General features: G+C 42.3%; 1 protein-coding gene across 2 annotated transcripts in view; it reads right to left on the reverse strand.

The window, feature by feature from the left end:
* Positions 1 to 795: 795 nt before the first annotated feature.
* The window catches only part of ankrd44 (ankyrin repeat domain 44), a 36148-nt gene continuing 24593 nt past the window's right edge, over positions 796 to 12350 (reverse strand). For both annotated transcript variants that reach the window (XM_006805815.3, XM_006805814.3), the window contains exons 17-28: positions 10138 to 10209; positions 9846 to 10047; positions 8929 to 9016; positions 8714 to 8831; positions 8238 to 8460; positions 7985 to 8072; positions 7788 to 7871; positions 7554 to 7699; positions 7384 to 7466; positions 7132 to 7214; positions 6951 to 7042; positions 796 to 5160 (exon numbers count right to left, since the gene is read on the reverse strand). In XM_006805815.3, the coding sequence (XP_006805878.1) occupies positions 4901 to 5160; positions 6951 to 7042; positions 7132 to 7214; positions 7384 to 7466; positions 7554 to 7699; positions 7788 to 7871; positions 7985 to 8072; positions 8238 to 8460; positions 8714 to 8831; positions 8929 to 9016; positions 9846 to 10047; positions 10138 to 10209 (1539 nt within the window). In that variant the 3' untranslated portion in view covers positions 796 to 4900. The remainder of the gene's footprint in view (positions 5161 to 6950; positions 7043 to 7131; positions 7215 to 7383; positions 7467 to 7553; positions 7700 to 7787; positions 7872 to 7984; positions 8073 to 8237; positions 8461 to 8713; positions 8832 to 8928; positions 9017 to 9845; positions 10048 to 10137; positions 10210 to 12350) is intronic.

Below are 12350 nucleotides of genomic sequence, written 5' to 3' on the forward strand. Positions count from 1 at the left end.
TATATATATATATATATCATAATAATCTGACAATAACTATAATATTGGCCATATTATATTTACATTACCACAGTCAGATGATTTTAGTCTCATGAACAACATTAGCTAATTGTTATTTACTAACTCTTGAAATAACTGTTCGGTACAGAAATGAAGCCCAACAATCATGTTTTACAGTCCTGTGGTCTCAGCCTCAGATACTCAACTAATCAAAGTGATGTCATGACAAAAATGAATGACCAACAAAACATTTTTCTCCTTCATTTCTGACAAACAAAGTTGTATGTAACGTTTCTCGTGGTTAGTATCATGGTTGCTAGGCAACCTGAACAGCGCAACGAAGGCTAGACCGTCCCATTTCACAAGCCTCTCACTTCCTCACTTCTCGTACTTATAGTGCGCGTACTTCAAGCGTGCAGACCTTGAATTGGGACACAGCCACTGTTCTTTTTCTGCGCTTACTGATGACATCACACATCTGAACTCTGACCTCCTGGAGCCAGTAAACTACAAAAATTAACTAGAAATGTGTCCAAAAACAAAACACTATTAAATAAGAGTAGTCTTTAAAGATTTTCCCAACAATTCAGAAAAATGTAAGCTTTATAACTAGTTTCAGAGCGCAACACCTACATGAGTAGTTAGGTTTCTTTACACTGACAGAAACTGGGTTTTCACTGGTCTGGCCCACAGATCAAAACAGGCTGTATGTGGCCCACAATGTAAGATGAGTCTGACATCTCTGGTGCAATGAGTCTCTGCACAGATTGATGGAAAAAGAAAAGAATTGGCATGTTTTTAACTCCAAACAGATTTTTATTGTTGTACAGTTAATATAAAACAAAGTGGAGGTGACAAACAGCCCTCAGCATGCCGTACTGCATCAGGAACTGCTATGAAAATCACATCACGATTGTCAGGCCTGCTGAAGCTCATTTTCTGGTTGAATACTGGCGGACAGGCTCTGTCTCTCAGGGACAGCGGAGGCAGTAAAGACTGTGCTTGCTAACAATATGTGTGCTTATCTGGCAGCTAACAGGATTCACAACTCATTACGTTTTAAATCCAAAGTCAAACAAAACCATCTGGGATGGAGAATTTTTTTTCATACAAAGCTTTTCCTTACAGTACATAATGTACAAAAAAGCAGGTGGATTTCATATCAGTACCTAAGCTAGTACACACACACACACACACACACACACACACGCACACACACACACACACACACACGGCTGGAGATATCTTTTCTTCTTATTGTCAACAAATGACTGATAACTAAGTCCTTGCTCTGAGCCGCAGGCCTCGACTGTTGTTGAAATCGATCTTGCTGTAGTAAGACTCACTCGTGTAACAATAACAGAAGACAAACACCTTCCACTCGGAATACTTTGGAAATCAAAGCCTTCCAAAGTATACAACTGGGTGAGTATTACGAGTTAATCATCTAGCAGGAGAGTATGAGGTCTGACTGTAAAACCTCCTTAATTTATTGCTGTTGCTGTCTAATGGTCATCCACATCAATGGGAATCAGTTGGTGAGATAAATATTATAAACAAAAGGAAACTGACAGTCACACAGGTAACCAGAGCCAAAGAGACTTTTAGTTCTTTTGGAAAATTCCCTGACATTTCAGTGGAAATCATTGAACTTTTCATGAGGAACAAAAGGATTTATGGAGCAGTGGATTTGTTGACAATAAAATTAGGGGGATTAAATCTCCAGCCTTTAACTTTTTTCCTTTTTATTACTTTGTTCTCCAAAATCTTGGCAATCAGGGGCCAAAGAAAAAATTAGTTCAACTGACAACACAAAAAACAATTCACATTTTTTCCAAAAACTCAAAAACAAATGATGACTTAGACCTCAGAGGTTTAAGGAGACAAAACAACCAAAACTGTGTCAAACACTGTCATTCAATACAACATAGCAACTCATATTTAGCGCAACGCATTAAAGAATCATTTCACACAATTTCAAAAAAAACTGTTGGTACCTGGTGGTGCTCAGCCACGCCTAGTTTTTGTTTGTCCAGGTTTTAAGATTTGCACCTCCACAGAGAGGAGAAAGAGCTCGCTGTTTTCACAGTTTCAGTCATTTCCCAACTTAAACGTTGAATCAAGTATTCCTTCTTTCTTCTTGCAGTAAGATTTATATTTATAGGTCCATTCAGTAACTGTGCTTTCAGTCACATCATATGACCACAGCAGCACATCAAGTCTGGTTTTACAAGTTTGACCTTCAAATCCATTTAGCAGCTCCTCATAACTGATGGCTGGTTTGGAACTTTCTTCTCACTTTTAAAAGTGTCTGGTGTGTACAAAAGGCGAAAAACCTACACAAACAATAAAACGTCCTCCACCTTGCTGCTGGTAGAGGTCTGAGGTAAATCTCTCAAAGCATGGCTAAAATCTGCACCACTCGGTACCACCAACACTTTTCCTATTTTGCAATAATAGTGAACTCATCCTTTCCAACTACTAGCAAAGGATATGTCATAAAAGAAAAAAAGACTCATCAAGGCACTGGACACATTCGAAACAATGGCACATAGCTGGCAGAGCGACAAACAGTGGGGAGGAATGTGAGGAAAGTGGTCAAAGCCCTGTGTTAATTTACATTTAAGTGCTGGCATTGTTTTACCATCATCGTGTAATGGATCATATATAGCACAACAGAGCTAAACAGAGCTTTTCATTGCCTCAGAAATTTGGTCTTTGTTGAGAATCTGGGCATTTACGATTAAACATTAAAGTACAAAAAAAGAAGCTTTGCCTGGAAGTGTGCAAGCATGCACAACACAACAGGTAGGGATGCAAATCGAGTGAAAACAGTGCAGATGGCCATTCAAGGCCAGAGGACAAAATGCATAAATCTTAGTCATAATCTCATCTTTCAATCTGATCTCCACAGACCTTATAATCATCACTAGGTACATCCCCATTACCTTATCACATCACTCCATTAAAAGTACAGATGGTGCTTCAAAGAATCAAGAGAACAGCCTTTGTTTCATGGCCACAGGAACTCATTCAAGTGGTGGACACAAGCGTCTTTATCTCTTCAGTCTGGTTTTAAACTGGAAGAAGCCCCAGGCTGGTTTTAGCATAGTAGCAATGCTAACCCCCATGGTTGATATCTACAACTCCACCTGTGATACATTAGTTCTTGACTTTACACCACATAATGACAATACTGAATGTTTTGAAAAGTGTCCTGAACAATAGCATAAGATACCACTAGCTTTGATCTAATATAGTAAAAACACTTTGTGCTAATGTAGCAGCTATTTTCTTTAGGCTAACAGCACTGCTAATGCAATCCTTTTTTTTAATTGAACTAGGATTTTGACTTATCTGTGTAGCTACTATACTACCATAAAATGTACCACGCTTTGATTAATATAAAATTAAATCAGATATAAATGCATCCTTCAACATGAAACGTCTAGAATGGCTAACATAGCAAAAGATTTGTCAGGATTATGCTAACGTAGCATGTATCCATGTCCTCTTGAGGCTAACGTTAACTTTTTTAACATTAACAGAATGTCATTATTACTGTTCAGCTCTTCTGAACACAGCTTTGTGCCTGAGTGTTTGCATTAGCATTTAAATTTATGCTGAAACACATGTGACTGTGGAACTGAAACAAACTTGGGATATTTATTTATTTATTGACGTGAGGGAATGTGGAAAGAAGTGGAAAAACTTCAGGGACAAATATGTTTACCCAGGATGTTTCCATCAGCTGGAAACATCAGTGGACATACCCACTTGGTAATTAACATGTAATAAACCAGCACAAGCATAAATGCTGACGGCCACTTATGTGGGTTACACATGGTAAGCTCTACCGTGATTTACCACAGAACTCTAAATCAGGCTTGAGGAATCTTTTGTCAGGGCTGTGCCATCTGGATTTCTCGATGTTAAGGTCATTGAGATGTACCTAGTGTTTCGTATCCTCTATTCTGGTCTACAGTTGAACTAGGAACGTCTCTCGGAGAGGCCACAGAATTCACATTCTATCCAAATGTCATCCAAACCAAACAAAAACCTACAAATTTGTGCTTCAGCTGTTAAACAGTTAAAAACAAGCTCTATGTACCTGTTTATGTGACCTTTTGCCACATGTTCATTATTTACTCGTGGAAGTCAAATATTTGGTACAACAAGCCTAAAATCATAAAAAGTTTAAAATTACACTCTGATTTCTTAATAGTCTCCTTCGTTTTGTACAAACAGTTAAAAATGGCTTCTTTTAAAAAGACAACACGAGTCTCCGCAGCGAGCTGCTGTGCCGTGCAGAGACTAAGTACCGAGGTCGTTTGGATTTAAGCACCCGTGAGTAGAAAGAATGAACCGTGGTGTAAATTAACACAAGCATGCAGACCCAAACTGGTCCAGATCAAGTTCTTGTTCACGGAGCGACTCGTTGGGCTCCAGTCAGTCAGCCCTGGGCAGTGCAGCTGCTCCTATCTTGGTTTTTCTTTTAAAAAAAGAGCATTAAAAAAAAAAAAAAGAAGCTGCAGGGTCTCCAGCCTGGCATCAAAGCAGAGCGATTCAGTTCGTGTTCATGTTCCCAACATGAGGAACAGAAGATATAAACACTGCATGTGGAGCACCAAAGGTTCAATATTAAACAAACAGAAGACATGAGAAATATGAATATTATTTAACCATCTATTAGAAAATATTCCAACTCATCTTACGATTAGTTATTGTCCACAAGTTATTTATTTAATATTGAACTTTTATGGGCTCTATGAATGACCAAGTCTCTATCCTTCTCCCTCAGTTGTGCACTCAAACACTGCATCATTCCTCACCGAGGAGAGAGGTAAGACGTTCACGTGCACTCTTGGAGGTAGGAAGCTAGAGAGTCGGTTCAGAGGGGTCAGAAAGTTTCGGAATCCTCTGAGTCGTTCTCTGTGGTTCCCTCGCTGGATGGTCCCGAGGGGTTCCTGGGGCTGCGTGACGCCCGAGGGCCAGTGGATAGGCCTTTACCCCCCTGGTGGGGTATATGCCTCAACAAGGACCCTGGGGAGGGAGCTCCAGAGCTGCAAGGTGAGCAGAAAGGCATCATGGTAGCCAGAATGAGAGCCAAACAGTCAGCCACCTCTCTACTAGGAGCACAAGCCAGAGCAGGCGTCAGACCTGAGGTAGAGCGACAGAGAGAAAGAACGGAGACAGAGGGAGGGAGGGCGACAAAAACGGACAAAAAGGAGGAACAGAGCGAGACGTGGACAAGGAGGAAGCGGAGGAAGGCAAAGCAGCATCGGAGCAGCATCCCGTTAGAGTTCAGCCAGTTGACAGTGTGAGCAGACAGAAGGGGACAGCGACAACAACAGCAGCCCGACACCAAAGTGGACAATAGATAAACAAAGCGCAGTATAGTCACAAAATAAAATAGAAACTGGGGACCTCATCTCATCTAGCTGCAAAACAGACTCCCATATTAAAAATATGACTTTATATCAAAAAATGATGTGTTTACTTGCAGAAAAATATGTTGGTTTTTCATTTCCATTGTATTTATACAGCACCAAGTCACAACAGTCACCTCAAGGCATTTTATATTGTGAGATAAAGACTCCACCATGACAGAAAGAAAAACCCAATAATTAGACAAAACCTTATGAACAAGCACTTGGCAACAGTGGAGAGGAAAAACTCCCTTTTAACAGGAAGTAACCTCTGGCAGAGAAGGCACCCACCTGCTGTGATTGGTTGGGGATGAGCAGAAGGAACTGTACAGGAGGTTTGTATTCAGTGTTTTTATATTTTAAAGTTTAAGTTTCATTACAACTTTCCGAGCCTTGTTTTCCCACAGGTTTCTTCCTGTTAAAAGAGTGTTCTTCCTTCCCACTGTGGCAAAGTGCTTGTTTATAGGGGGTCAGCTGATTGTCAGGGTTTCTCTCTGATATTAAAGAGTTTTTAAACATTTTTTGGTTTTGAGATTTTGGTCATATCGCACAGCCCTAATATAAATACAATTTTATTCATTCAGGGTATGGAGACACTGTTTTTTCATTGACATTAGCTAAAAGCTGTCCACGTGTAGCTCTACGAACAGCATGTATTATTATATTCAGTGAAAATGAATCTTTTGTTTTTATAGCTTAACTGTTTTTGTTCTTACAATTACCCTTGATAAAACAAATCCTTAGCCCATAGTAGTGAAAAGAAATGGGGTTACAACTTAATCTAAAACTCCAGTAACTGAATATATACAAAAGTACTTCATCCAGTATTGCTGATCTAAGCTAATCAATTATGGACTTTTCAGGTTTAAATTGATCTATATCCAGCAAAACAAAGAAAGCTCACAAAAACACATGAACAGCTTTAATCCGGGTTTCCACAGCTTCATATAAAAACTACTGGCCCCCAGTCTCCTGCTATCAAACACCTGTGGTATCACAGTCCTATGTATGGCATTCACATGATTTTCAGAAAACTTGGCCTCTGACCTTCCCGTAGAGCTCAGATTTGAACTTGTCTATGATTTTTAGTAGATACACCTGTAGTATCAATTTCTAAATCTTATGTCAATTCATGCTCTTCTTTCATTTCCTGCCATCAAATAAAAGCCAAAAAAATGTCACTCCATCGAAGATTTACTTTGATCATTACGTTTTCCTAGATATGGGTGGACTAGTTATTGTGCCGACCTCGAACAGTAACAGGCCTGCTTTCTATACTCATCTCTGTCTGTCTGTTGCTATGTAACAAACCTCAAGTTCACTTGAAAACCCTTCCTGCACTCTATAAAACTCACCTAACTCTACAACGAGTGGTAACCCTTTTTAAAACTGTTTTGTCTGCAGCAAACGTGGAAAACAGCATTAAAGCTTTTCAGTAGACAAGCTGAGTCCATGCTGAGAGAAGGAAGACATTCATGCAGGTGTGCAGTCAGGCCCTGATAAGTACTGAGTTTACCGTACCGTTCTCATCCACCGTCTGAACGTTGGCTCCTCTGGACAGCAGCTCCTGGACCACCTGCTTCAGACCGCTACGAGCCGCCAGGTGCAGAGGACTGACAGAAAGTTACACATAATGTAACTCATGGTTACACAAGTACTCTTGTACTACATCTACAAAGTATCAAAGTATTTTCACACTCACGTTTGCAGCGCTGCATTCGTGGCATTAATGAGCACAGTGTCAGACAGCTTCTCGAGGATCAGCAACACACAGTCTTCCTTCCCCTGGAAGAAGAAGGACTCAAGTTAAAAAGTTCTCCAGAGTTCTGCATAAGTAAACAGCACTGAGGTCTCATCTGTGAGCCTTCCTTTCAGTAAAACAGGTAAACAAAGGTCCCACAAAACTGGGCCAAACACTAATGCTGGAGCGTGGTGCCCCCTTGTAGACACGTACATTACTGCAAGCCAGGTGCAGGGCGGTGTTGCCGTCCTTGTCAGTCAGACTGAGGTTGGCACTGGCGCTGGTCAACAGCACCTCTGTACGAGACAGAATACAGAGGATGCATAAAAAACAAAATCACTGCTCATTTTATGAACATAAGCACATGTAAAACAACTCCGTACCAAGAGCCCCGACCCTGCCCCTCTGAGCCGCCATCATCAGCGCAGTGCGACCCGACTGTTCTGCGACATCCACAGGTGCATCGTGGGAAAGGAGCAACTGGACACAATCGACATGACCGGCAAATGCTGCAGCATGAAGAGGAGTCCTGGAAGAGAGAGGATGGAATGAGAACAAATGGTGCTCGGCAGCGTGGGGGGAGCTGCGCTGGCGACATGTCCACACTCGCTTCTTACCTGCTCTTAGCATCGCAGCAGCCAGCGATGTCTGAACCCATCGCCTCCAGCAACAGCGATGCACATGGCTCGTGATCATTGGTTCTGAAAGACAAAACACAAACAGGAGTTCAGCGACTGAAATCGGCCTCTGAAAAGAAGGAAAAACACTATTCCAGTAGCAAAAAAGACGACTCCGGGATATCAGTGTGACTTACACAGCGCAGTGCAGAGGGGTAAAGGGGTTCCCATCAATACAGCGGCAGCCTTTCTGTTCTAGCAGGACCTCCACACACCCTTCATGACCTACACACAAACACACACTTTAGGGAAAAGTTTCCTAACTGGAGGTCTCTTCCTGTTAAATGGGAGTTCTTCCTCCCCACTATCACCAAGTGCTGCTCACAAAGGATTGAACTGAATTTACTTTTTTTTTTTAAATTTAAAAACGTGTCTGCAGGTTCCACGAACCATAATAACAGGCCCAGTGCAGCGGTGTGTACCCGCTGTGGTCTCTCAGCGGGGGCAAGGATGGCGCCTCAGAGCAGGCGATGCTCAACAGCTCGCTCAGCCAGGAAGCGTGGCCTCGGGCAGCGGCCAAGTGGATGGCTGTACGACCGCGCGAGTCGCCAAGCAAAACCGAAGCCTCCTGCTCCAGCAGACACTGGATGCACTCCTCCTGACCACACAGCAGCTGGGACAACAGAGCAGAAGCTATATAAGAATCTATAATACAAATCTGAAAGAACATTTCCTGTTTGTCTCTTTTTACAAGTCTTCTAATGAATAAAGCACATTTCCAAGAAGGTCCCTCCTAAAAATGTTAATGGGAGTCATCAGTCTAATAGGTTCTAATATAAAACTTATTGCTTCTTTCTTGTCACAAATGAAAGAAATTATAAATAAAGACTGCACTAAATCCACACAAACACAAGTTCCGCGCTCACCCCAAGGTGCAGCGCTGTGAGGCCGTGGTTATCGGCCACATTGACATTGGCTTCCCTTTCCAGCAGCAGCGACACGGCGTCGACGTGACCTCCGGCCACCGCGAGCATCAGAGGAGTCCTGCAGACGAGGACGACATATTTAAGAGGGAAAACGGAAAGGGACAAATCGCACGAAGCAAACAGGATGTGTGGGGGCGGGAGCGAGGGTCACTCACTGTCCCTGAGAGTCAGCAACATCCACGAGGTCTGAATTATCCGATTCATCCAGCAGGAGGCGCACACACGTAGTATGACCATTCATCACTGCAAAGAGAACGAAACAAAAGGTGTCACAAACGTACAAATCAGCTCTGCGGCACAAAGGTTGTGATGACTTCTGTCACCACAGTAGAAAAAAAGTATTTAACCACCTGTTTTTTCAGCCACATGGGGAACAAACTCTAAATTTAGTTCATCTGAAGTGTAGTTATAGGCAACCCAGGCTCGTGAGCGGCACATACATGTGCTTCAAATGAACAATAAGGACTCTTCCATTCTAAGACTGCAGATATCTGAAGCTACAGAGAGCTACATTCAGTCCAAAGGTTAGGCATCTCAAGTATGTTCAAATGATGCTCACATTGCTGGAATAAGAGGACAGAATAACTAAGACGACCTTTGATACACTAAAGAATCCTGCCCAGAGGTGCACAAAAAACAAGTGTTTCCTATGATTCTGAAGTAATGAGTTAAGGCTGGAGGAAGAGGCCAAAGCAATTTCAGACATAAGAGACCCAATGCTGATGTTTAGTGTAAAGATTTTCCACATAAATAACACATCTTATACTTGGATTTCCATCTAAATAAACAACCATCCCAGGGTTTGGTAATCAGCTGTAGTTTCACAGTCCACATCAACCAGTGTTTAAAAAAGCTTTGGCAGAGGGATTAAAGTGTTATATACACCGACCATATGCTGATTCCACTACAATTTTTCACATATAGAAATTATATTTTTGATTTATTTTGGAACAAAATAACAACATCCATGCTCTTGTTTTGAAAATTCAGTCTCCCAGACCAGCTATTTTATTTCTGTTTCCTGTTTTTCTACAAATTGCCAAATTGCATGCTTCCATGTCTCTAAGCTCACCTGCAAGGTGCACCGGGGTGCGTCCATACTGCTTATCAGTAGTGCGTGGCGATGCTCCCTGGCTGAGGAGGGTGTGAACGCAGTCAGAGTGACCACGGAGAGCAGCCAGCGCCAGAGCTGTCCTCCCCATCTCGTCCCCCTGGTCTACCTCTCTCTCCCCCTGCAGCAGCACCTCCAGGGCCTGAGCATGGCCATGGTACGCCTGAAGAGAGAAATTACTGTTTAAAAATGTAAATTAAAAAAAAAAAATAGGATAACCTACTACAAATCCTTTTATCCGTTTAATACTGACAGCGAGGTGCAGCGGGCTCCTGGCATGTGGAGATTCAGAGTCGTCTTGGTGACCGCCATCTCTGTCCAGCAGCTGGAGGTCAAAACAAAACCAACGTGAACACAGTCACAGTCTGTTCATGTGCTTTATCAAATTTAAGTAGCTCTGTTTTTCAGGGATTTACTCAGAGCTCTTTTTTGTTTGTTTGTTTGTTACATAAAAGACTTGATGCTCTAACTTAAAACACCCGGATTTCTGGCATGTGGTGAAAAAGTAATAGGCCATGAGAGGCCAGCAGAGAAAGAACTCCCTCCAGACACTCCCCAACAGTACAAGCATTTCCTCAGTAAGGCTTCAACAACATGTGACAGGAGTGTGTACATCTGTGTGAGGACTTTAGTCTGGAGACATCCTGTTTGTGCAGAGTGAAGGCAGTTTGATTCAGTCAGGGTTCAGAAATAGGGTCCAATCAAAATAGGGTTGCCAACCGTCCCTTAAAAAACGGAATCGTCCCGTATTTAGAAACAAAAGTACACGTCCCGTATTGAGCTGAAAAGGGACGCACTTTGTCCCGTAATACAGTGAGAATCAAAAGTATTCTATAAGTTTTAATCTAATTAACGCTTTGTTTGAAAACATAATTCCCAGCCCCGCTCCTGCTTTGTGACCAATGAGCTGACAGCACACTTATGACAATTCAAGTATGACGATTCAGATTACCGCTCATCTCATTGGTTGAGGAAAGGTCGCTTGCGGAGAAAATACCGGAAGACAACAGATGACCACAACAAAAAGCATGGCCAACAGGGAAACAAACGCCGACACTGCGGTGCAAGTCAGACGACAGTACACCTGAAGCTGGGCAAACACTGTGCGATTTTCAAACTGCACGATTGGCTCGCATGGGTTATAAGTTCGTAGGTCACGATGCAGGGTCTCACACTATACCGCCCGATGCTCTGATGCGACCTGAGTGCTCACACTGTGCCTCCATAAAATGAAGGTTATAACAGAAAATCTGTCGCTCGCTCTCCCTCTCTGTCTTTCACTCACACAGACACGCACCACCATCATCTTTGCTAAATTGCTAATGAAAAACATGATCAGGCAGCTGTGATTGAGCAGCAATGTAAATCCAACTATTTTCACGGTTGTTGTGGTCGTGATAATTTGGTGATGCCACATCGAAAAGGCTCGGATGAGCTTTCCAAAGTTCTACAAGTTGTGCCTCCGTCGCTTGTGTCCAGATCACACGCTGCACAGCCGTGCTGCTCCGTCTTTTTCACCGACGTTTACGTGTTTGCGCGTGAGCAGTGTGAGCGGCTGCGGTGACACCCTCACGAGCGATTGATGATCGGGAGCTGGTCGTGAGGTGTTAATCGCTTCTCGTATACTACACGATGCACGATGAAGGCCAAAATCGGGCCGATCACCAAATTGGTCGCACGACTCAAAAATCGGCTCAAAATGGGCCACAAATCGCACAGTATGAGCCCAGCATTAGACCAGCAATGTTTGTTCCTCTCAGAGAAAGAAAAAAAAAGGCTGCAAAAGTACAGGAAGGAATGGGAAAAGGAAAACACCTGGCTGGAAAAGTGCACGATAACACCTATAAAGCGCACTGCACTGTGTGCCGGCGCACTTTTTCCATAGGCATGCTTCTAATGGTGGGCACATGAAGAACATGAGGGGCGTGAAAGCTCGGGGAACCCTTAACCAATTTTTGTCCACCAGGCCACGGCAGAAGCAGATATGGTAAACACTGGTTTGTTTGTTTTTAAACCCTCTGGTTAAGGTTAATATGGGCATGTGCAGTGAATATCAGCGCTATGTGGCCAGAAGTGTGAAAATATAATTTATTTTGTGTAATAAACAACTGCAAGGATAGATGATTAACAAATAGATGAGTAATACATAAAAGTAATACATAGATGAATAATGATGATGAGTTATGATGCGTAATAATGGGAACAAGTGGGTTTACAAACGGGAGCAAAAGCTGAAATAATGCCTCTACTGAAGCCAATTGCACTAAATGTGCACTGTTACAAGAATATTTTTCTTTCTATTGTTTTCTATTAATTTATATAATTTTAAGTTAAGCAGGACAGAGTTCTTTTAAAGAAAGATTTACTTTCATTCTCAAAAGTTAAGCATGACAGGCTTCTGTTTAAGAAAGAGACCTGTTTTATTGTGTTAACGTTGTCATTTTAAGCTAAAAATAAATGGCTAAA

Source organism: Neolamprologus brichardi, chromosome 16, assembly GCF_056152115.1.
Source record: "Neolamprologus brichardi isolate AB-2024 chromosome 16, ASM5615211v1, whole genome shotgun sequence".
NCBI classification, from domain to species: Eukaryota; Metazoa; Chordata; class Actinopteri; order Cichliformes; family Cichlidae; genus Neolamprologus; species Neolamprologus brichardi.